Below are 25,763 nucleotides of genomic sequence, written 5' to 3'. Positions count from 1 at the left end.
CTTGAGGTTCAACTCTGCCACTTGGCGCAGCCGACCCTCCCCCCCCGCCCCATGAGAACCACGAGCTCAGGTCTGGAGGTGCTGACCCGAGTCCCAACCATGTCATGCCCAGCTGCGACTCTTTCAGAGTGCGCTGGAGATCAGTCAGATGGTGCAACGAGGACAGCATCACCTGCAAATCATCACAATACCAAATACATTTAATGAGCATTTCTAAATCTTTTGACCTGACGAAGGCTCTACAGCAAACATGCTTTTAATTCTTTCTACTTTTCAGCATGGAATTAACCTTTACTCTTTGGTTTTTATACAAAGTTTTATTGATGGACCTGTAAAAGCAGATTGCCCTAGAGATGAATATAAGAGGCGGCCTCTCCATGTGGAGCTCTGCTCTGCCCCTGCCACGACTTGATTTGGGTTGATAGCGTGGCCAGAGCTACAGTGTGCCACTCTGCACACAGTGGCATATTCCGCGGTGTCACCAGCCCAGATCAACATCACTTCCGTAACATGCTAACTGCACTGAGCCCTGTTGCGTTCTCTCCCTCTAAACTCCTCCTTCATCTCTGCAAGCTCAGTGACCGATAGACATCTTGTAAAATCCGGGTCACGGCACCTTATGTACTGTACTGTAAAACACGTAGCACTGCTTTGTCCCTGCCCCTGCTGGGATTTGATCGTGATCACCTGTTGGCTCAGAGCAAACATAACACCACTGCTGAGACAGTGGCAAACACTGGTGTGCCAAGAGACTAGGTCCTTTATTACGGTAGAATTCTACAGTACTCTAGTGACAAGTGTAGCTGTTCTCTCTCCTTGCAGGGATCCAATCGCGATCACTTACAGACTCGGAGTGCATTCAACGCCACCACGAATATAATACTGAACGCCACTGCAGCACATTAACAGGTCCGCTGCCACAGAGAATTCCACACTGTCGAGGTTAAAAGGCGATATGTTTCTTTGTGTAACATGCTGTTAATCTGCCTTCAGTAAGGCCTTCTTTAGCTCGTGGACATTGAAGATCACAAGGTTAAATGTTATAGAACAGGAGAGGTATGAAACCTAACTGACGTCTAAATTCTGGACATCTAGGCAAAAGACCAACAGGTCCAAGAAATATAATTCTACAGATGCTAACGTACATGGAGAGTCTGCAGTAAATATGAAAGCAGAGGGTTGTTAAAATTAAAATATAGGGTTAGACATATCTATTTACATTGGTACAGACTAAATTTCCAGTATAGCCCGTAGATATAAATGATAGATAAATAATTCAATCATTTAAGAAATAGACCCTGGATATAATAAAAACAAGACGACACAGGAACCTTCCAAGAAAATTATTTGAAACCTCTAGTCTAAACATAGAAGGTGCCATCTGTTACATGAAACATTAAACCATGCCTTACTGGGAGCAGCAGAGGTGTTAAAACTGATGTTCTGGCAGACAGGCAGTTAGGTGGGTGTCTGACCAGGGACACCTGTCAGGGTTATGGTGTCTTTTAAGAGCACAGAGTCTCTATGAATTATGGGACTGAATATTAATTAGTCCATTTCATATGCTCATTTCCACTACAGAGATTTTATCAAATAAGGTCAACTGGCAATCCAACATGAAAAAGTAAATATTAATAATTACATCTGTTTTCATTTGTATTTTGGGCTCTGCCTTGGCTCTAGGTTGCAATTTTAAAGGATTCATAAATATGCAAATGCATCTTTCTCAAAAACAACAGTCAACTGCATCACTCATATGTCGTTAAACATCAGCAGAACGCTCTTATTACTGTCACTACCAGCTTCTCAGTGAGTGTTCATGTGGAACTTCTGGAATAGCACTCACTGAGACAATGCAAACTGGTTCAGAGGTGACACAAAATGTTCCATTGACGTCTGTGAATAGCAGCTCGCTTGATTGTACACTATAGCAGTGTATTTTTCAATGCTTCACTTCAAATACAAGGAATTGTGCTGTCATTTTCTTCTAGTACTTCAACATAATTTTGTGTTTCATTTGTCAGTGACTACAGTATCGCAGACAGAATTGGCTGTTATTACACAGCTGGAGACAATATCATTACCACGTAGTTAGTTTTCAAGAGTCTGTAAAGAATGGGGCCTTCTTGTGTCTCATCTAAGCTAACAATCTCACATACCACTTATAGTCTTCTGCTGTGGAATTATATATCCTTACCAAAGGAAGTCCAGCGTGCGACATCCCTGAGATGTGTGAAACCAGGTGAAAGCATTTTCACCCTTAGTACAGAACAGTTTGTATTAGATTTAATTTTTTTTTCACTGATGTTTTCTCAGTTAGAGATAGTGTAGCATAGTGGGTAAGTCTTGGACCTCCTAATGGGTGGGCTGTGGGTTTGATTCCGCACTGCAGACACTGCTGTTGTACCTTGAACAAGGTGCTTTACCCCAGTTGCTCCTGTTTAACCAGCTGATGGTCTGGTGTCCCATCATGGGGGGGGTGGGGGGTGGACCATGTGCTCTCTGGTTCTCTTAAAGCCACAGAAACCAGCTCTGGCCCGATGAGCTGATGTCTCATGGATATGGCAATAACATACTGTATACTTAATGTGTAAAACTGGATGTTTAAGGAAGTATTTTTTTTTATATATATGTATAACATACTCTAAGTTCAGTGGCAGAGTGGTTAGTGCTGGGACCCTGAGTTCTATTCCGGACCTGGGGTGCTGTCTGCGTGCAATCTGTATGTTCTCCCTGTGTTTACTTGGGTTTCCTCCTACAGTCCAGAGACATACTGGTAGGTTAAATGGTTTCTGGGGAAACTGATTCTGGATGCGAGTGTGTGCGTGTCTGTGTTTGTGGCTGTGTGTCTGCCCTGCGATGGACTGGCGTCCTGTCCAGGATATACTCTGTCTTGTGCCCGTTACTTGCTGGGATGTGCAAGATATCACCTTTTCTGTATTAAGCACTTGGGTATGATGAAGGAGCATCTATCCCAGGTGCATCAAAGCACTTTGAAAAGCAATGATAAAAATAGTAGCATTTACATTGCACAGCCATCGCGGACCACTGGAAGACTGCTCTGAGGGACAAGCCCCCACGATGACAGTTTTATTAATTTCACCAAGGGTTAAATTCACTGTCTCTTCTGATATTCCATCACTATAATAAGGCCAAGCATATACCATCTGACAGACTGATCTCAATATTGCCAACCAAATCTAACCTTAGTGTTATCCTGGAGGAATCACTAATGGGCTTTGTGAAACAGCCTTCTGCCACCCCCTCGGGATCAGAAGGAAAACCATGCCCCTATACCTGACGCACAGGAATGGTAAGGGGCAACTATGCGCTGGCCAGAACACCAGTCTGTGGCAGGGCACATCTACTTGCAAGTACACAGCAACAGTTTAGAGTCCCCATTTAAGTCAGTTTGTCTTTGGGAGGAAACTCCTGGTGAAGACCCATAAGAACACAAGGGGAAGGTGAACCACTCAGATGGTGCTCAAGCCTGGAATTGAATATAGAATCCAAAGAGCTGTGAGGCTGCATGTCAAACCATCACACCACTGTGCTGCCTTTAATGAAATATACTTGAATGTATGGAAGTATACATTAAAAGTCTATTTTTATAGTGCATGAGAAGTCCAGTAGCTTTGATCCAGATGCAAATAAAAACAGATATAAAATGAAATAAGAATAGTAAATTACTCACTGAACGCCAGTTAACATCAAATAAAGAAAGAAAAGAAGGTTGTAGTACACAACTGGGTAATAGTATACAATATCGCCCCTCTGAGAATGGACATGAATGCAATATCTTTGCTTTAGCCTTTTCAAAGTGTAACATGAAAGAAAGAATATGAACTCACTGAAAAGACAATTGGGTAGAAAAATCAAGACGTAGTTTTATCCTCCCAGGAACATTTATCCTTCCACCAGCTAGTAACATTTGGTAGTATTACAGAAAGGCATCAATTACACTTATACAAGCAATTTAAAACGTTTTACTGCATTCCCACATATGGGAAGTAATATTCAACATTCTACATTCCACCAATAGAGTTCTCTCCTGTGGCTAAAGCACATCTTTAAACTGCTATTTAGGCTAATATTTCAAAACAAGCAACCTAAACTATGACATAAAAAAAACAATCAAAGTTCTGCTCTTGCAGCTTTCAATGTGTAAAAAGCATCTCTTTGATATGGTGTATATGATTTTGCTTCTTACAAGAGCCCATATCATTCACATTCTTCCTCCAGCTCCAACGCAAGTCTGTGCTTCACAAAGACTCCAAGACCTTGATTTGTGTGAACAAAAGAAGCTCTTGAGGGTCCAACTTCCTCGGGATTTACATTCGTCTCCACTTCTCAAAGAATAGGTTGTAATAAATCTTTTGGATTTGCAAACAAAAATAAAATTATGACAATCCCCAAGGCGTCAGTGTTTAACAAAATTTCACTCACCAATTTACGTGATGTGAAAATTACAACTGCCATTCACTATGGGACACAAACATCACTGCAATTAGATCAGCAAGGAAATGTCAGCCAGAGGCTTAAATCAACTATACCTTCTCACTCTGACTCCTCCATATGGAACAGGCGCTCGCTAAAAGCACAGAAAAATCTTCAAGTGCCTTGCTATTTACGTGTGCACTAAATCTGCACACCGGACAGCTCATTTTGGTGAACTGACTTTCTAAACATATGAACGGCTTTCACCAAATCTGCAGTGTAGATTTTGTGATAGAACAGAACCTCAAAAGATACTGCTTAATAAACCACTTTCTCTTTATAAGGCTGAAAACTACATAACCAGCACGACTTTCACATGCTGGTAATGCTGGTTTTATCTAAATCTGCTGAATTTAAGGGGCAGGCAGTTTAGAATGCCACATGAACACTTTCATTTGTCACACTTTTGTCCAGCTTCGGGAAAGATTCAAGGCCAAGGACATCTTTCGAGTTACCTTAATTGCACTGCCTATTCATTAGTCAAGAGGGTCTAAAGAATAGGGCATACTCCCTTAATCCTTTGTGAACAGTTAGTACACTCAAGAGCAAGAGAAACCGGGGCAGCAGTGGACCTAGCATTAGGTTAAAATGACGTCAACTCCCCAGATTCCAAATATTTTATGCAGTATGTATGAGGAAACAAGTAGCTCCCACATAATCCAATCAGAAACACATCAGTGCACCAAGGGGTCATTGTGATCAAGTTGCAATGCTGAAACTCTTAAACAGGATTATAAACATTAGGTATTTTGAGATGAGAAGGAATAATAATTTTAACAATTTTAAATATGAAATCTGGCTTCAGAAGTAGATTAAAGAGCCTCTTCGAAATGTGAAATGTTAGTATCCACAATTAGCCCTGTCTCAGGAGGGTGGATGCTGCTATCACTTTTAAACTCCAGGGCTGGGGATCAAAGGACTCTACCACCACTGGGTAATCCTTGACAAAAATGACAATTTGAAGTTTATATATTTTTTTCACAAACTGAAATGTAGTTTCCTTTGAAATAAAAAAAAACATTTGCCCTTGTCCTTGTCTGTAATATCTATGTCACAAAAGACAATGATCAGCCTCATTGGGGTTATCAACAAGATTAGCCAAGATGACAAGCAGGTGTGTCTACAACTGCTGTTTAATTAGTGCGTATGTTATATCCTGGAGCAACAGTATAACCCCAGACACATTCCCTTTTGTGCTAACAATTTGGGATCATTGAACTTATCCTCTTTACAATTAAATGCACAATAAGAGAAAAAGAGCATTTAAACTCACTGTTGTAGTGATGCCATATTTAATTGTATATCTGTGCTAGTTCAAGGTGTGATTGCTGTTCATCTAAATCTTGCTCTACTACTACTGCCGCTTTTGAACTTACAGTAGACAGACTGACCACCTCTTATTCAAAATTAAAGAGCTGTAACTTTGGTAGCTTTATTGTGCCCATCTCAATTGCATATGTCTGCAGAAGGCTGCTCCATGTAGAAATGCATATCACGACATCATGCAATACTTTCAGACGCCCTGGAGGTAAAGGGTTTCGTTTTCTAATTAATAATGACATCAAACATGCTGCCAGGTTGAACCTAAAAGACTTATTTCAGTAGGAACAGTGAATGCAAGTTGTCACACTGGACCTATTAGCCCCTAATCCCACTGAAATGCTGTGGGATGCACTTCATGGGAGTGGAAAAGAGCAACCAGCACAAACATGCTCCTGGAGATGCTTCTCAGGGAACAAGAAGGGACCTGTGTCAGGGTGCGCTGGCTGCAAAGAGGCAAGGGAAGGTTAATTCTACGCTAAAGAGGAGAAGGAAGAGACAAAGTTTCAGCAGTTGAGCCTTGTTCAAGTGTTTCACCTCTTCTTGTTCACTAGAACTGATCATTGCGATCAACAGCTCCGGTTGTCAGATTCTGTGCTGCTGCCAGAAGTATATTTGGAAATATTTACCATCAGAAGAGTTTGTAGCCAGAATGCAAGAAAGATAATATTGTTTGGATTTTGGTGAGGTTAGTTTTTAAAATTTCATATAGGAATACTTTCTGCAAATTCTTTAATACATGGCATATCATCAGTAATTATTATATTGCAATTCTCAGCAGATGTAATGATACAATGTAGTTTTGAAATGAATGCCATCGCATTAACCTATATTTTAATAGAATCTGGGATAGATAACAGAATAAATTAACGTTTTCTTCTTTCTTCAAATAATTTCTCATTAAATGGAAACACTAGAAATTGATTCCTATTTTGTACATAGTGAATATTTTTTAATTCGAGGTTCAGAGATAACAGATTCACAGTAGCTATCTTATCACATCGCATGCTAAGACGTTATTAGAGAGTATAAAATTAGCCGAACAATAACAAGAATCCACTTCATGGCAAAGATGTTGCTTGTCGTAACAAAGCACTAGAGATAGGAGACATTTTTCAGAGAGTATATGCTTGCTTTCAGTTTCTGTTCCCATAAATCTTCACTTCTGTTGGGCAATTTTAAAGGCCTTCTAAGTTTACAAAAGCTATCAGGAAACCTCATTCATATGCAATTACTATTTTATTGTTATTTATAGGCTATTGAGAAAAATGGTGACGGTTCTGAAGCAAATTGCATAGTAGTGTGCCAAAACGCTGTGTTTTGGACTGGTTACATGCACCATTAAGCCCTTTAAAATGGGCTCCACCCACCATGAACTGAAAACAAGCCTGGCTTTCTGACAATCAATAGGCACCACTTACAAGAAACAATGGTCTGTTGAGCCCCACTAGTTTTCTCATCAATGAAAATCAAACATGAATGAATCCAAGTGACAGCAGTGTTTTACTTTAATACCAACAAAATCCCCTGGATATTAGCCAGGGCTTCACTGTTTTTCAAACAGGTGCTACTGGCTTTCTACAAGCAGGTTTGTTTGAAACAGCTGAAGCTGCATTCGCCTCAGACAATTGGAAAACACACGTGTTTGTTTTGCCAAAGCTAGAGCCATACACAGTATTCATTGTGTAACCTACAGTACCCAGTCCTGTCCATTTCTGAGCGTGGTCAAAAACCAGCACCTTCATTTACAACGAGAGAACAGACCAAATCTGATGCCTAAGGACCAGATATAGGACGTGTGCTTGGAATGAAACAGTTAGGAAAAGTGTATTATAGTGGAAATATCTGGAAATGGTGGCTTGGAGAATTAATTCTGCAGAATTTTTCAGCTCATAAACTGCAAGGCATAAGGCCCTATTTGAAAAGAAGTTTGATAGATATAATGGGCTTGTAGTTAGCCATTCAAACACACATGTGAAATCAGTCATTTTCACCCCAAAAGTGAAAGGAAAATACAATAAATGATATCAAAGCAAATATTCTTAATTAGGACAAAGTAAGGACATGGTCCCAGACAGGTAAAGTTATTGTCTTCCACTAGGTGTCATGAAAGCCCACAGTCCAGTACACTATTATCAGTGGCTTTGTCACTTTAGGATGAATATTTAAGGCCTAGAAAATTCTTCCTCTATAATATAAAGCAGACTGAAGCCTAACCTGGGCACTTTTTCTCAACTGTAAATCAAGATTTTTTCTCAGTTTTGAGACTGCTTTTGTAAGAGTCAATATTATGCTGAGTAATTTTAAGATGCAACATTTTAAATCAGAAGAAAGCTCAAAGCACTCAGATCAGTAGAAGATTAAATTTTTCAACAAGGAATTCAAGACATGTTTTTCTATGCAGCAATGGTAAAGCCAGGAAGTACTTAATACAATGTTGAACATTTTAATCTGGACTGGTTAAGATAAGATAGAATGGCAGATCAATAGTTCCATTATGATAGCAGGCTTCTGAGAGCTTGTTTTCTTAGACCATATGTGCTTGTTTTATCACAGTTTAGCAGATACCATGCCATCCCATGACTTAATTTTGGTACATTTCAGGGTCTGCTGTGTTTTTCTAAGGGGCAGAAATGGTCCATAAGAAATACTAAAGAAAGAACCTTTGAAAATCTCTAAATGGGGTTTTTAAGCACTTTCAACAGACACAATTCCATTAAATGTCTAGTTTGTGATTTTTGGCATTTTATCAGCTTATATCAGAAGATGAGACCATGAACCAAGATACAGTAAGTAGCATGTTTTTTCTCTTTTTATTTTTTGCTCAATTCCAAAAAAAGTGTAAGATTTATACAGCAATACATCTACTAGAGCAATCTGAGAACAGTAACTTGCCCAAGTGTATAAAATCAATGTCCTATCTGGTATTTGAACCCATGAACCAGAGTCTTGAGCTGTAAAAAACGCTCCACACCTCTGCCTAATCATGTTCTTTTTATGTCTCTTTACACATTAACATGTAATAACTGATTAGCATTGCTATTTCTACATTCAACACTTAGGCAGCCAGAAAACAGTCATGCATGTTACAACCAGATGATCTGCAGTCTCAACATTCAGAGTCACGGATATTTAGCCACGAATGCACATCACTCGCATCGAATATTCCACTTCTGATCTCAATTTTAATAACTGCCAAAGAGTGTCTGGGAGAACACAAACTGGCGTGGACCTGCTACGAGTACCTAGAGCTTTTGGAGTTTATTATTGCATAGTTCATGGACATATCCATTGCTATAATTAAAAATAGAAGCTTGAGACCATCCCAGAAGTGGTCTTCCTCACAAGACAGTACAACAGTTGAATAATATCAAGCGGACAGTAGCTGAAGACTTGCTCTAAAGTGTATGAAACAAATACACAGATATGACTGTTCTGTTAACTGTGCATTTATGATGGAAATGGGTTTACAAAGAGTGTGAGAAACAATCATTGCAGTTCACTGAACATTTGTAACCACCTGTTATTTTCCTTACATGAGCCCCTCAGGAGTGGTGGTGTCCACTTGTGGAGGGAGGAGGCTGCCGCCCTGTCACGGGGGGAGACGAGAGCACCCTCATGCCCACGCTGTGCCCTCTCTTCAAGAAGTCTGCTATAGCTGGCTGAAGATGCTCCATACACTATACTCACACAGACCCTCGGAGAAAAAAAAGTCTGAGAGTCAAAAAGAGATGTAACCCTTATGCCGGCGTCACACTACACGACTTTTCCTAGGATTTTCGGTCGTAGCCTTCATATACGTAACCGTAAAGAAATCACAGCGAGTTGTAGAGAGTCGCACCGCGCGCACGTTACCGTCAGTTGTGTAGTGTGACACCCCCAGCAACTCAGTCACAGCGCTCTTAACAGCCCCTACGACTCGCTGCGACTCGCTGCGATAAAATCAAACAGGTTTGAGCCCTCAACTGGAAGTACAATGCATACAATGCGGCCGCAAGGAAAGAAGGAAAGCGAGTGTTTTGGACTGTGCAAAACACAGGCTCGTCGAACTTCGGAGCCAGCACAGATGTCTGTTCCATGTTTCGCCTTTGTTGTTTGTTTACTTTTGTGCGGCGCTCCTCCTCCGTGTGCTCCGCGTGGATTGGCTGCCAAAATGAGGCGACCTCGCGGTACTTCACGGCTTGATACGAGATTAGGAGCCGTGATGAAAAATCGGGAGCGAATCGTGTAATTAGTCAGCCCATGCGATTCCTAGTCAGATAATTTGACACCCTGCAGGACAGAAAAAGCAGCGAGATTCAGCAACCGCAGTCGTTAAATTTGACATGCTCTCCGACTAGATGTCATGTCGAGTCCTGTAATGTGACAAAGGCTTTAGACTTTTCATGCTAGATTTCAAGTTCTGGAGGTTCTGAAAACTACAGCCTTAATAACTAATTAGGCAGAGTAATTGCATTTAGTGCCAATATAAAACATATACACCTGGAAGAGAAAACTTAATTTATAAGTTGGAATGGGTTATGTCTGAGAGATAAGACGCACTAAATTGGACTTTTTAGATTTCATATTAGCTATAATAGGAAACAATATTGTGCCATAATGGAAATATAGTACAGCTGGGAACCATAAGTCCAACAGAGAAATGTCTTCTCAATAATGGCAAGTACAGTAGCCATAGAGTTTTATTCTTAGCAGTCTGTTTTTCATTCATGCCTTTGAATTTCCACTCATTCTTCACATTGCATCTGCTCGCATTTCTAGCTGCCTTTAATAACAAGCAATTGTCCTTATTTCACGAGAGACAGAGTTCAGATATTGCAAGGGTTTTCAGTCTACTCATCTATTGCCAGTATCCTTTATGACAGCTTAAAAAGAGCACTAAATAAATACACATTTATATATTTTTATATATAACATATGGTGAAGGAAATGACAGAAGACTTCACTGAAGACTACCAATCAGACAATTCAATGTCTGCAGCCACACAGCCTACATTGTCAGTTCTCAGTTTAAAGAAAACCTTGCACAGCTTCAAAGATCTTTTCAAAGCCTTAATCCTAATAGGTCGTGGTTTGTTCTGTCACATCAAAAAGGAAAAAGGAGGTATAGCAAAATAATGTGCAAGGACTGGCAGAGATTCTTAAGGGAAGATTGGCAGAGGATTTACTGTGCAGGGGGACAAAAATGTGAAATATCAGCCACAGAATGCATGTTGTAATAGATAGGAAATAGGCCTTCTCAAACATCATGAAAAGCTGACATTTCCAAAAGTTTGTCATGAGCGATACCTTGTCCAGGAATGAAAGACAGGAGAGGTCTATCCATAAATATTTCATGGTACAAAATAACATCTTAAAAAGAATCAAAACTAGAAAGAGCTAACTAAAGTTATAAAACATTAATTAACTCCGCATAAGGATGAGAAAAACAAATGTGTTTTGCATTTGCACATACTGTAGGTTGTACACTGTGTAATGGTTTTCTTATGCCATGAAATTGTTGTTTAAATCTGATTCTTTTTTCCTGTTGTAACCTAAAAACCTATGATTTTGTGGACCTTTCTTCTGATTCTGAGTTTAAATAATGTGTATTCCTTATTTTCATTTTTATCAGGCTACCTTTCCTCAATATTTCCATCATTTATTTCTCATCATTGGAAGTGCTGTTGACAATGGGTGTAAACATGCATATCAGACAAGTTATATAACAGAACAAATAATAGAGGATGTAACTCAAATTTATAACTAAATGTTAATCTTTGGTGATCATAATTAAAATTATACTAAAGACAGAAATCACTATATACCCATCAAAAAGGACTATTGTTTACAATAATTGTACTGTACAGTATGTGTTACATTGTAATTGGTCCATTACATTCTCATTGCTGGTAGAGCTTATTTTTTTAAAGCAGAGCTGGAATCTGCCAGCTACTGTACATTTCAAAATCCTGTAGAAATTTAAAATCTGTTTAATTGCAATCATCAGACATTATGTAATGGCAATTTCTATATCAGAAGGGGTGTATTGAGAATCTAAAACCCTGTGAACATTAATACGTTGCAATTTCCACCATGTCCACCACAAACACTACTAATGTGATACTCGGAATTTCTTTTGAATATCTCCTCTGGAAGATACGGTGGATCAATGTTTAGCATTATTACCTCGTATTACTGGGACTCTGGGTTCAATTTAAGACCTGGGGGTGCTCTCTGCGTGGCGTTTACATGTCCTGCTGGTGTCCGTGTGGGTTTCCTCTGGGTGCCTCTACTGAAGTGACTTCAGGTATATATATACAGTATGTGTGACAATTTGATCTGGTATATACAGTACACTACAGTGTGAAATGAAGCTCTTGTAAGCTAACAGGACCTGCAGTGTGCCACTTCAGAAACAAAGTGGCACTGAACAACATGTTCTGAAAATGGACGAAAAACCATAGCACTTACCTGGAAGTGCACTTTTAGAAAGAGAAAACAGGCTTCAGTGTTCCTGTCTACATTGATGTGTGCCCCTTACCTTATTTCCACTCTGGAATCTGTGAATCAAATGTATGTTTAGCTACTGGGAAATGGCCATGCATGCTTACAAGCTTAAGAGGAGATTGGGATCACTTTATAATATGGTTATAATTATAGCACTTAATATGTTATCTATATAATATTCATAGATCATCAATAATTACCTATGAAACATTACTAAGGATATGTAGAGTATTTATGTGTTACAACAACATGATATTAACATATGTCGATAGTAATTAAGGACAGCACATTGGCACAGTGGTCAGTAGTGCTGACTCACGGCACTGGGGCACTGGGTTCAATTCCAGTGTGTGGGGTTTTGTATGATCTCCCCATGTTCACATTCGTTTCCTCCAAAAGTCCAAAGACATACTGGTTTATGGTATGATTTTTAAGAAACTGTTCAGCAGCACCCTGAATGTTTTAAAATAGTGTTCCCATTTTGAGGCTTTGTCTATATGTCTTTGTATATTTCAGAAAAATATATGGAGAAAGCACTAGATTTCCCCAAAGCTCTGAATGGAAATGAAACAAGATGACTGTTAACAAAACCAATGAAATACTATAAAAATACTATAAAATACAATGTCACCAACCTTCCTTTATCTGCAAGTATAATTATAATGATTTAATGTTTCAATAATTATTTAATGTTTATTAATGTAATGATTAATGCATTCATTCATGTATCTTTTATTGTATGGTAAGATAATTGTAATTCCTCACAGTGTCAGCTACATTAGTTTATGACTGAAAATATACCGGTACATTTGGCTTATCTGTGCTTCTATAAGAGTCTGACTACCAGTGTCATAAGTCCCAGGTCTGCAATATGTAAGTGACTGTTTTCTGTGATGTGACCTCAATCCAGTTCTTTTCACGGGTTGAAAGGTCATCTGATACATCAGCTTTTCCACAGTGCAAACAGTGAAAGTGTGTGAGAGCCCAGGATCCTTTGCAACACGCATAAAGTAAATATTGTTGTCAGACTGTGTCAGTCTTTAACTGCAGTTCTGCCATCGACTGTCTTCATGGCCTGGTCCAAATCTTCAACAAAGCCATGTCCCTGAATGTTCTGGGGGAAATCCAAACTCTACCAGTCCCCAAGGTGCCATTTCAATAGGGTCAATTTAGAGATTACTCGCTTATTGTATCTGGAATCCCTACTACAACTCCACAGATTACTTAACTGTCATTGACTACAATAGCAAAAGCAAAAAAAAAATACAAATTCCCTGTATTACTTCTTCATAGAGGCCCTATGATATTCATAAGTTCTCTCAGAAAACATTCAAGAAACATTTATGAATTTAATGTTACTATAACAAACCAAAAGAGTATTTCATTGGCATGTTACTGTAACCTTTAAAAACGTGAAGAATTAAACTGGGCATAGTAAATTAAATGGACATAATAATGCTGCTTAAAAACAAAGCATATCTTTGCCTTTGTTATGATTACAAATGTATAGGAGAACAAATTTCAAATCTTTTTAAGATCTTCGTGAGAAACTTAAAACAAAAAACTAACTCTTGATGAATTCTTCAGCACTGCACTATTTTTCCTCAGTCTATGTCTCTCCTGCACATTGACCTGGTACAATTAACTGACATAAAGATTTGGCCCATGAACCTTCAGCACAGAAGTGGCTCATTAATTAGTTACCCATGGGAACCCTGCCATTGATTTTCTGTCAGCAAGAAACCACAACACACTGTGCTGTTTGTTTTCGAGCCGAAGGCCAGGAAACAATTAATAACTGTGAGAAAACATTTTGGCAATATATGTGATGAAGAAAAGCTTTTTAAAAAAGCTAAAGCAAACTATCATTCAATGGATTGAAGGCCTAAGACTGTGAGAAAGTCCAGTTTACAATGGAAACAAGCTGATAATGTGTAACACTTTTGTGTCTTCTGTTCAAAGTGATAAGTCCATTGTAGAAATTACACAAAAGGCAGGTAAAAAGCTCCCTTTGACCTCAATAGCAATCCCAAGAAGAATTAATTTACCTGGCACTATACCCTCCGAGAAGCAATGATCGCTTGTTATTTTGAGTCCTGGAGGATTTATTTTGGTGTTCTGTGCGCGACGTATAACCCCGTGTGAGAAGCAAACATGGGAGAGATTCTAGCTAATGATCCTGCAGCTTGGAGTCAATAACGATGACTTCCAACATGAAAGCTACATGCTTTCAGCTATAATCATAAACACGGTTTCCACTGGTAAAAGAAAAGGCGTGCACAAAAAAACTTAACAGCTCTCAGCCACCAGAGGCAAGCAAATGCAACAAACAGCCACACGCATTCTAACTGAAAGAGAGAAAAAGTCCCAAGTACAGTGGTACCTACTGATGTCTGACCTGTGTCAAACACAGGGGTAACAGACAGTCACACGTGGCACAGAACACGGGCCGCATAGGAGAACATAAAGACATGGTCAGCAGCTCTAGATACATAATGACTGTATTTGCAGAGTCAATATACCCAGAATTCTCAAGTGGCATATCTTTCCCATTGTCTCTGCAGACTGTGATCACTGTTCAAGAATATAGCAACAGAACTATGGCAGGCATTGTAATTACTGCAGTACATACTGGATATACTTCCAAAATTGTACAACTGAGAGGAGGCCATTTGGCCCATGTGCATTTGGGTGTCAGTAGTTTAGTGATCCAAGGATCTCATCCAGCTGTTCTGGAATACTACCAGTGAATCTGCTTCAATGACATGGCTGAGTAGTTTGTTGCTGACCCCCACAACTCTTTGTGTAAAGAGTGCTTCAGCCTTAAACCTATAGTCTCCTCTAATCAAGAGTTAAGAGAATCAGTTTCAACACATTCAGAATTTGTCTGTGTACAGTAGTTAAACCTACTCAAACGTGAAGGTGAAGAAAGAAGTTGTAATAATACTGAATATTAAATTAAATATCACGTTATTTACACATTTTTGCTTTCAGTTGCATACTATATAGTGATGTTGAATATTAATTCATTTTGAATAATCGCTCATTTACAATTGGCAGCTATACAGGGAAGTGACTTAGTTGTTTAAACACTAAGTCACTTCCTCAGGTAAGGAATGAGTGGACTCACACGATTCAACCTACGGAATGTCAAGCCTGGAGAAAACAGAGAAAGAAACATACAGGAAAAAAGCAATACGCTCCACTTATCAAGTGAACAAAGACTTTGTGCCACCAGTACGAGAGAGGCTCAAGTAAGCCAGCGCACTGTCACTCACACTGTGGGCTGTTCATAACCAGCAATTTCAGACCTAGAGAGATGTCAAACCCAAAATCAGCACGTCAATGACGGGCCATGAACTATGAGATCACAAATCGGGACATCTCACCGAGCCTGACACATTATCACGCTCCATTTTGTAATGATTTTCCTAATTCCAGTACCACTGCATCAGGGGGTTCAACTGATAGAAGTCCGATTGACAGCCAGTTTGCAGGCTACTTGAGCACTTAGGGTCCGTGCTCACCAATGCTCATCATCACAACGGAATGAAGCAGTGAGAACAACACTTCAAATGGACAAACCGATCCTGATGGGCATTACAGACCAATCCATAGGAAGGTCCAAGCCTGATGGTCAGGGCACGAGTGTCTAATCACTACAGAGCTCCACTTGTAGTAATTGTTGGTGGCCTGATTGCATGATACTCCACTGATCAATTCCTGGAATCACACTTGTGTCCCCTGCTGTGGACTCATCTCAATGTGACCTCATTCTTGCTAAATAATGTTATCAGTGCGAGAAACTCAAAGCTCTGATAATGTGATGTACAGTATACTGTGGATGTCCTATTTGAACTCTTATGGGTTGAGCTAGGATGACAGGTGACATCCCAGGCTCAGAAACCAGTGTACAGGTACACATTTGACCTGGCTCTGTAAGAGCAATGGGGCAGGATCCCACAAGACAGCACCTGCTATCATGTGCAAAGCATGTTAAAGTAAGTTGTCACAGGTGTACAACAAGTATGGCTCCCAATTGAGGCCACACACACAACTAGCCTTTAACTTTCACAGCAGACCTCCTGTTGATTAACCCAAATATTAATCAGCACATTGAATTCCTGACGTCATGTCTGTTCATTACAATGCCAGCATACAGTACCTGCTACAAATGTGACTGACACTTTTTTCATGATAGCTTTGTGAATTTGCTGCAGCCATAAATCATGAGTTACTTTTGATATTCAGTATAAATTAAATATAGCCCTGAAATTCATGCCTGTTTTTTTTTTTTAGCAAGGCTCTGATTGTTATCGATATAATGGACAAAGCAGCATAGGCATGCAGCAAATCTGTGTTTTTTGAAATGACAACATTTAATTTCAAAGTAAGCTCTGACAAACCCCAGGGCTTAGAATGTGGCCTCAGAAGTTCAGCATGAAAAAGACGAGAGCCCTTGCTGTTGTAAAAACCTCCTAGCCAACTTTCCCTGTAATTTTTAATGGCTTGTGTGTGCAAAAAATTGTGCAACTTTTTTCCCCAGCGACAAATTTGTGCACACTAATTTGAGTGCATGTAAAATTGTAAACCTGAAATTATTTTTTGTTAAAAGTTTTTCTCATAGAAGCACAGAGATCCCAAAGACCGGGACAGCAATTCAATGAGCCCAGTCATAGAGACTGAGTGCTAAGCGAGCATAACCAGTGAGGTACGAGACTATGAGAGCATAGGTACTAATTATTATATATATAATATAATATTATTATTATTATATTATTATAAGTAGCAATCATAATGCACACAGCCAAGCTGGACCTCTCGCGGCCAGTCTCATGTGGTCAATTTAGCAATTTTTCAATTGACAACCGTGTTTGTTTTATTATTATCAGATTTTTTTTAAGTTCATTTTTTGTGCGCAGTTCAATTTCCTATGTGCGCTGATTTTGTAACCTGTGTGCGCGCACACGCGCACAGCTTAGAGGGAACATTGCTCCTAGCCCTTCCACTCGTGGGCTGAATAAAGCTCTGTCATTTCCCATCTCTCTCCTTCTCCAACACTGCTCAAGGGAAGTTCAGTAGACTCACATCACTCACACACTAATCACATTTGTTCATCATTTCCACACCAACATTGTCATTGGTTGACTCTCATTCTTAGAGCTTGAATTTGATGTACACTTAATCTTTAATTAAAAAATAAAATGTAAATATATCTATTTCATTTGCATTGCATCCTCATTGAAACTGTAGGACAATATGTAATTCTACATACAGTATATGAAAAGGGAACCAGCTTTGTTCTTTTACTTTTTATAATATGCACTTTATAAACTCCTTAATGCATGGAGATTTGTGCGTAAGAATGAATTGAAATAACTGTGATTGGCTTCAATAAGGGGACAGATCCTTTTTCCCTTTGAAGAGAGAGAGAGGAAGCTGCAGCAAATTTAAGACGAGGACTCAAATTATTGACCCATGGAAGTGCATATTGAAGTACAGTATTGAGGTTCAAGCGCTTTTCTCTTTTAAATGAGAATTATTGTCATGTTGCATGTCTGCTGATCTTTTCAAACAGGCCACAGACTGATGTAGGTTTAAATCCAAGAGTTCTGTGCTGCTATTGAATGATAATGTGTATGTTATCTGAATGAATTCATTATTCTACATCTTTACAAAATCAGAAGCCATTCTGTGGCTGGTGAAAAGATGCAAAATACCTATTTGAAAGGTAATTTTCAATTTAAGTTTCCATAATTAAAATGATAGAATTTCAGTTAAATATCTCTGTGTCCGTATTTAAAGATTAGGGATTTAAAATACAGACCTATGCTGTACATCCAATTAAACATACATTTTTTTACTAATTTACTCAAATATGACTTACGTTAGTGGTTTAATTATATGTCCCTCTTATTTTACCTTGTCCCTACAAATCATCTATTGAGATACGAAATGATTTGGGGACAGTTTTGTTCACTGGCATTCCAAGATTCCGAACATTTACTGATGGAAAAAAAGAATCACAACACCTCCTCCTCCTCCTCCACACCCTGGCCCTCCCGTCTGCGTGGAACAGACCGCAGAGTGACTCATTTGTAAAGAGGACCTGATGCCACTGCGGACCAGTCCATCGCAGCCTCTGTCTGGCCCAAGCCTGTCAGGTGTGACGTCTACGAGGTGCGAGTGTAACGATTCTTTGGGTTTCCACCCTTGCCAATCCTGCCCTGCCAGTTCGTCCCTCACTGTCTGGGCGCGAACCCGGGTCTCCAGTGTCACCAGTGTCACGCAACAGGGAACTTGCTGGCTGAGCTAAAGGAGACCTCCCCCAGCCCAGGTGGCTGAGATCCCTGTTATTCGCAGGGGTGTATGCGTTACATGGGCAGAGGGCCTCTGACAGGTCGCCTTGGTCTAAGGCCAGCAGCATGGAGCCTCACTGTCCTGTCACCAATGCGGGCATTGTGTGACAGCAGTAGGGGTGGCAGATCTGAAACGCTCTCTCAGATGGACCAGTCTGATGTGTCGGTCCTGCTCGGGTGTGGTCCACTTGAGGGCTTTGTCGGTCAGGGGCATCTGGGGTATCGCCATTCAAAAATCTTATGACGAGCAAAACCCACTGTTTATGCACACAGAATGTACGAGTTGTGTGCTACCTAGCTAGACTGTTTCACATGACCCTAGGCAAGAGAGTCGGCAGTCTGTAAACAGCCTACCAGTTGACCGCGGCTTCGCTGTTGCATGTTTCTATGAGTGGTCATTTTGTGAGTGTTTTGTAACACGATCGCAATGGAGAGGTTTTTAAATATGAGTAAAAAACGTGGAGGACATGGAGCCTAGTTCTAAAAAGAAACGGACATGCAAATACAGAAAGTATGACGGTGGTTTCTTGAATTTCAGTTTCACTTGCACAATTGTGGACACTGAAGAATGTCCTCAGTGTGTTGTCTGCCTTAAAGTGTTGGCTGCTGCGAGCATGCTCCCCAGTAAATTGAAACGTCATATGGAAACTGTTCACAGTAGTTTGATAAGTAAGCCTCATATTTTTTGCGCAAGTTTAAATAATGAACAGTAAGATGCTTTTTCTAACTAAACTACAGTCTGCAGTTCTTTTTTCATCATACAAAGTAGCGTACCGAGTAGCACCATGCAAAAAAACTCATACTGTTGGAGTACCAAGGGATAAGCAGCAAAGCTCTGTGAATTCTGCTTCCCTGTGCAATTTCCTGCCTTTGTGAAACTGGGTTTTCAGCACTTGTGGTGATCAAATCCAAGTTCAGACAGAGAGTCAATGTTGAGATGCCATTTAAAATTACATTGCCATTTAAAAAATACTACCCAGTATTTTTGGTGAATTATGTTAACATAATTTATTAATCAAGCCCACCTACCCATTAGGAGGCACAAACAAAAAGACACTGTATTTCTCCCCCCCTTTTTAAAAAACATTGATGCTAGATTTTTACGTTTTTATTTAGTCATTTAATTTGCATTTTACAAGGATGCTGACCAATTCTTTAATCTCTTCAATTTTCTTTGCACATTCAAATACATTTCAACAATTCTTATTTTTTTTATATTTCAAATGGTTTTTGTCTCAGGTTATCATTAACCTGAAGTGGCCCGCTACACAGTTTCAAAATTTTATGTGGCCCTTGGGACAAAAAAAGTTTGCCCACCCATGCTCTAGTCCCTATACACATGTGATGCAGCCTTCCTCCTCAAACATGGGATTTACAGGTGTCCATCACGACGACACCTGGTGGCCTTAGTATTTAGGAAAAATGAGTTCCACATTAACCGAATTAAGACGTTTAATTGCTAAATACGAGAAAAAAGGCAATTCAAAAAAGCCGTTTAAAGAAACACACCGAATCGTTCTGTATTTGAGATTTGCACAAAGTACTCCGTGAAACTTACAATCCAGGTTGCTATTTTAACCAGTTTATGTTTAACAATAAATTTAACAATATTTTTGTTTGTTAAATATGTGGAGGCAGCCCTACAGAGAACACACAGACGACACCTGGTGGTATCCTACAACAAAATAAGGTTTTACTTCAATCTTTTCTTCTGTACAGTTGTGAAAAACATTTTGATTTTTTTATCCGACATATACTGTACGTAATGCTTTCTGGATAAAAAAAAAAACTTAGCGTGTGATTGATACATTTGTGTTTAATTAAAATACCTATTTAGAAAGTTATAAAAATTTATGCACTTACCATTTTTCATAAATTAAATGCGTTTCGCTTTTTCTCTTAGTTGTAGCCAAGTGCAGATTCCAGATCAAAGGTCAAGTTTCATGTTTTCCAAACACAGAAGGAGGTAGGACAAACGGTGAGTGGCGTTTCTAAACGAGGCTCTTTCTTTTGTTAATAAAATTTTGGGCGCTTGAAAGCCAAGTGCTGTTTTAAGCCACATTTATTACTACAGAGAAAGGAGGACCATTTTTTTTATTTTAACAGCTTTATCCCAAACTGACTCGAAAAGTTGACAGCTGTTTTGAAATCATATTTATAATACGACATGCATCGCTTTCAGTTAATCATACACACATAGATTTACAAGCACATTCCCGTCAGCAATGCATAATGTCAATATCAAATGCATATGCTTATTTGCTTTGATTAGCAATTAAGAAAAGTGTGGTAGCAACTCTTCTGAGGTGCCCTTGGGGTTAATAACAACTATCAGTTATTTCAAAATATCTTGGTTATTCATTTACTAGCCTGAGAAACAAACACTTTTGTGTGTTTGTAGATCTATACATTTGTTTTTTATCTCCAAAACCCCGATAAATTAGTGTTAATTCTCGGATAGGTCACATGTATCACATGAAAGTGAATATCATTCCAACAAGTATATTCCCCAACACAGTGGTCATATTTCACTCGTTCGTAAAAGTGTCTCAAATTAACACTTTAAAAACATATCCAAAGACATTTAGTCTTTCCCTCTTATCTGTGTATGTGACGTGTTCTTACCGTTTCATCTTCTTTTCGTGTTTTTTTTTTATCTTTGTGGGACTGAATTCTTACACCAGAACGACAATAATACATTCGTCTTCAAGCGTCTTTGAAAATGAGATGTTAACTCTTACAGAAAGCTATCCTGATAACCTGCTTAATTTAAATATTTCCTAAAGATTTAAACATATATATTTTTAAAAAGTGCAATCAGAATCTAAGTGTCTCTATTCAAAATATGCTTCAATTAATAATCGCGCCGATGTTGTCCTCTGTGCCTCAATATGCTTTAATTGGTGCAATATTGGCTTTTAATGGTACTTATATATACAAAAAGAAAAGCCATAACCATACAAGGAGAGAAGTCAAGTATTCCCAAGCTCTTTATAAGAACAATTTAGAATAGACGAGTGCTTTTCAAACCTTGGATAGAATTTGCCAGTTTTTTCTCGGAAATGCTTGCATTTCTTGTTATATGCTTCCACCTTAAGGCTAGTACGTGAACTGCAAGTTTAGACGTAAATATCCCCAATTTGAAAACCTTACGTTTGACATTCATTTCGAATTTGTGGTTTTATTATCGTATAGGTCTGCCTTATTTCTTTTTATTGCCTTAGATACCTCACATGTTGAACATGTACAAAATAGCTTTAAGATCTGTAGTTGAACCGAATATTAATGAAAGATTAAGAAATATAACAATCATTTGTTTACCGTAAGATCAATTATTTTCACGGGACATCATGTGAGAACTTCGTTAATTATGGCTTGATAAGTTTGCCTCTCAGAGAACTAAAAAAAATCCTAATTATTTTACATAATTAGTGTATATTTGTATGCTGTAACATATAACAGATTATTCAATAACTGTTTCCTGATTTTAAAACAATTAAAATCAAAACTATTCATCTAAATTTGACAGAGAAGGGAAAAAGAGTGGGAAACAAATCGTCCTGTAGAGAATCCATCACCATTGAAGTAATGATTTGGTATCAATCACTTTTAGTAATTTAAAGATTTTAGATCTACAAACATTATGTACACGTGCATTTTCAGGTATTTTTGGTTCTCTGTTGGAGTTTTACATTCAGCCTGTTAAGCACGGCAGTACATACAATATTGGTATCACTGGTTAACCCACAAAGCAAAGAAAAAAGCCCCCCAAAAAACAGTTCTTGTATCCTGTGGTATGAATATACTGGTCTTTTTCATTAGTCCTGCACACAGAAAGCTGAAGGCGCAGGTAAAAGGGGTTGAGATTAAAGCGGGCCCAGTTGTGTTCTAAGTGTTAAGATCCACGATCCTGTGTCTCAGCAGTGGTGAACAATAATGTGCACTTCAGGGACAGGTTTCCAAAGAGAATATGGTAACAATGGTTAATTGGGTATACCGCTAATGAAATACCCAAAATCGCATCTCACCATGTGTGACTTATTTGTTCATCTTCTTGCACATCACGATAATAGTCTCATCAGGACTTTCCCAACCATACAAGCCCCTTTTTAGGCTGGAAGCAGTGTCCACTTCACACAAATGAGGTGCACATCCTTCAGCTGGCAAGGCTGAGACCAAATTGATCATTGATTTCATTCATTTCTATTAACCTTTTCACACATTGCTTCACCATTCATTTGAGCATCTATTCAGCTCAGAAATGGTAAACCTTGAAATAAGAAAATACTCTCTAAAAGCACATTGTCCTTTCGAACAGATAGTGCTTCTTGTCGTCAGTGACCTGCATGAGGAGTTTGTTGTACTCGTGAAGATAAAGGCCTACACTCCATCTGATGCTCAAATGTTGACCTTTCACCTCTGAAGACAATGTTTAAATGCTGTGTTCTGCTTTTTCATAAGCAAAATGTGAGGTTACAGTATATGAAGTTACAAAGGGAAGAGAACCGGTTGGATATGTGGTGAGCTATTGCAGTTTCTTCTAACACAATAAAATCTTTAATCACACATTTGTTTTTACTGTGAAGCGCTTATTGTCGCTGCACTTTATTCAGAATTTAATTGTTATACTTGCGAATTGGCGTTTTCATGTGACGACATTGCAAGTGAATTAGATATTGACTATTCTGTGGTATATACGGTATATAAACTAAGGTGATGTTATATAATTGCCAGGTTCTGTTACTAATACATAAACTGAAACTAAAGCAAGATAATTAACCGGATTTAATCATTATTGATAATATTTGTAACCAAAGTAAACTAACGATAATAAATGCAACAGCAAGAAAGACATGGGGTGGAACCACTACTGAAAAGAAGCTCAAAATTTCTGTGACTGCTTATCTTGCACAACCAAAAACAAACCTTCAAACGAGAATAAGGCTGTGAATTAACATTGGAAAAAAAAACATTGTGAGGAAAATTTAGAGGCTTTATTTGATTTTCTAGAAGATCAAAATGCCATGGTTGAATCTGTCCATGCCATGAAAGGCAAATTGAATTTCACACTGTTTATTCTGTTTTGTAATTGAATTTCACACTCTTTGTGTTGTTCACAAGTGTGATATTCAGTATGCTGTTTAGATGAGTCATGGTTTTCACTTCAGGTAAAGTGTTTGGTGTTGTGTTTGTGTTTTTTTTCAAATGTAAGTCATAAAAATGCATCGAATTATGTAATACATGTTGAATTACATATGAAAATTGCAAAAAAAAGGTTTAAGTAGCAGCATCCTGTTTTAACCATTGTGACCATTTGGCACCAATCATAAGCATGAATATAAACCGCACCAATCACGTTTACAAGGGCTCCATGAGATCTTTGTAGTTCACAGTCTGAAAACAGGACTTCTTGATTCAGACTTGATGTTTCATCTGAGTAGTTTAACATCTGCTTGACATTCTAGGAAATTGAAGTTTCTGGTGTGTGGGGGAAAGTGCGCCATCTGTTGGCATTAAAAAAAGGATTTACCCAGAAGCCTCACTTTCAGATGCAGCACATGCAGATTTAAATTTAAAATAATGCCTAGCCTAGGTCAGTTATGGGTGATTTTGGATAGTTACTGTACATTCCAGAGGGCTTTGTGGATATTTTTTTAATCACAGTTCTCTTAAATCTTGGAAACAATGCTTCTACTACTACATGGATCAACTACGTAGTCAAGAACTCAAATGACATGACTGCAAAAGTGTCTACTGGTTATTTGACGATGTAATAGAATTGCTTAGCATATAGAAAAATAACAAATCATATAAATCAGAGTGGCTTTTTCTTGTTGTAAACTTTGTTCTGATTTAAGAAATTATGTTTTTACTTGACACTTTTTTATGGGTGGTAGCTAAGGCTGCCTCATACAGTAGTTCATGGATTCTAGCTTTGACTCTGGAGTGCGGCACCTGATATGTGGTTTTTCAGCATCATGCAGAGCATCATGTCAATGCTTTGCTGCTTAATAAGAATTTGGGGATTCTGATAAATATCCTGAAAAGAAAGCCCCTTCCTAATTGTACTGCATACATAGCATAACATAATTGTGTGCATATCTTATATAGAACAGTTTTGTTAACCCTGGTGTTCTAACTGAATTCCACATTAGGCTTAAAGTATATCATCTAACCTTCTTAACTTTCTCCCTTAATTCAACTCTTAAAGAAATTTCTCACTTCTACTCCTCATCTGCTGTGTAGTGATGCTGCTGGCACACAATAATAGGCCCTTTGCATCAGCCTGCATCAGTGGTGAAAGGAGTGGCCCCATCAGGTTGAGAATTTTGAGCAGGATCCGTAATCAGAAGATCTGAGGCAGCTGTGTTTCCACTGGACACATTTCCACTGACGGGAAACAGAGATTACACAGCATTCATTTCTTCTGTGCTTGCAAAAAATAAAGTAGTGTATGTGGTTGGATTTTTTCAATGTATTGAATGTACTTCACACGCATTTCTTCACAGGTCACAACACTCTGCCTGCGAGAGCTGAATCCTGGTTTAGCGATTCCCTGTTTCCCTGTGAAACATTCCTCATTTGGAAATTTTTTTCAAACATTTCTCACTTTGCCTTTAGTGCTTGACTGTCCGGAAGGTTTGAGTCTCACAAAACACCATCTTGTCTAGTTCCCTATCTCGCAAAAGGCAAAACATTAATACAAAAAGATGTGTTCAGTTCCACCTTTACACATGGTAAGGAAATGAATTTGTTTTAGTATTATACTCTTAGAACTGTTTGTTTTTTCTCAATTTTTATTTGAACTCAATTACCACAGTATTATCACAGAAGCTTCTGTAGCACTTTTCATTAAAGGTCTATTTTAGTAATAGATTAATTTATTAAATTAATTAAAAGTAATAGATTAATTTCACCTTTTCATACTGTCCCACGCAACAGATGCAAGTGACTGACTCAAGACACTATCAGAAAAAGTCTGTTTGAAATATAACATTTGTCTGTTTTCTGTTTGAAATATAAAAGTCTTATACGAGTATCTCAACTAAACAATGTGGTAAGAAGGTCAGTTTACCATGTGGAATGGAATGATCCTGC

General features: G+C 38.6%; 1 protein-coding gene across 1 annotated transcript in view; it reads right to left on the bottom strand.

Annotated features, from left to right (window-relative positions):
• The window catches only part of LOC107078120 (bifunctional protein GlmU-like), a 42,285-nt gene extending 21,514 nt beyond the window's left edge, over positions 1-20,771 (bottom strand). Inside the window, exon 1 of the mRNA XM_015353412.2 lies at positions 20,529-20,771. Coding sequence (XP_015208898.2) covers positions 20,529-20,531 — 3 coding nt within the window. The 5' untranslated portion in view covers positions 20,532-20,771. The remainder of the gene's footprint in view (positions 1-20,528) is intronic.
• Between the last annotated feature and the right edge of the window lie 4,992 nt (positions 20,772-25,763).

This window comes from Lepisosteus oculatus, chromosome 2 (assembly GCF_040954835.1).
Source record: "Lepisosteus oculatus isolate fLepOcu1 chromosome 2, fLepOcu1.hap2, whole genome shotgun sequence".
Lineage (NCBI taxonomy): Eukaryota > Metazoa > Chordata > Actinopteri > Semionotiformes > Lepisosteidae > Lepisosteus > Lepisosteus oculatus.
Note: the sequence above shows the minus strand (reverse complement) of the source record. Positions and strands in the feature narration are given on the sequence as shown.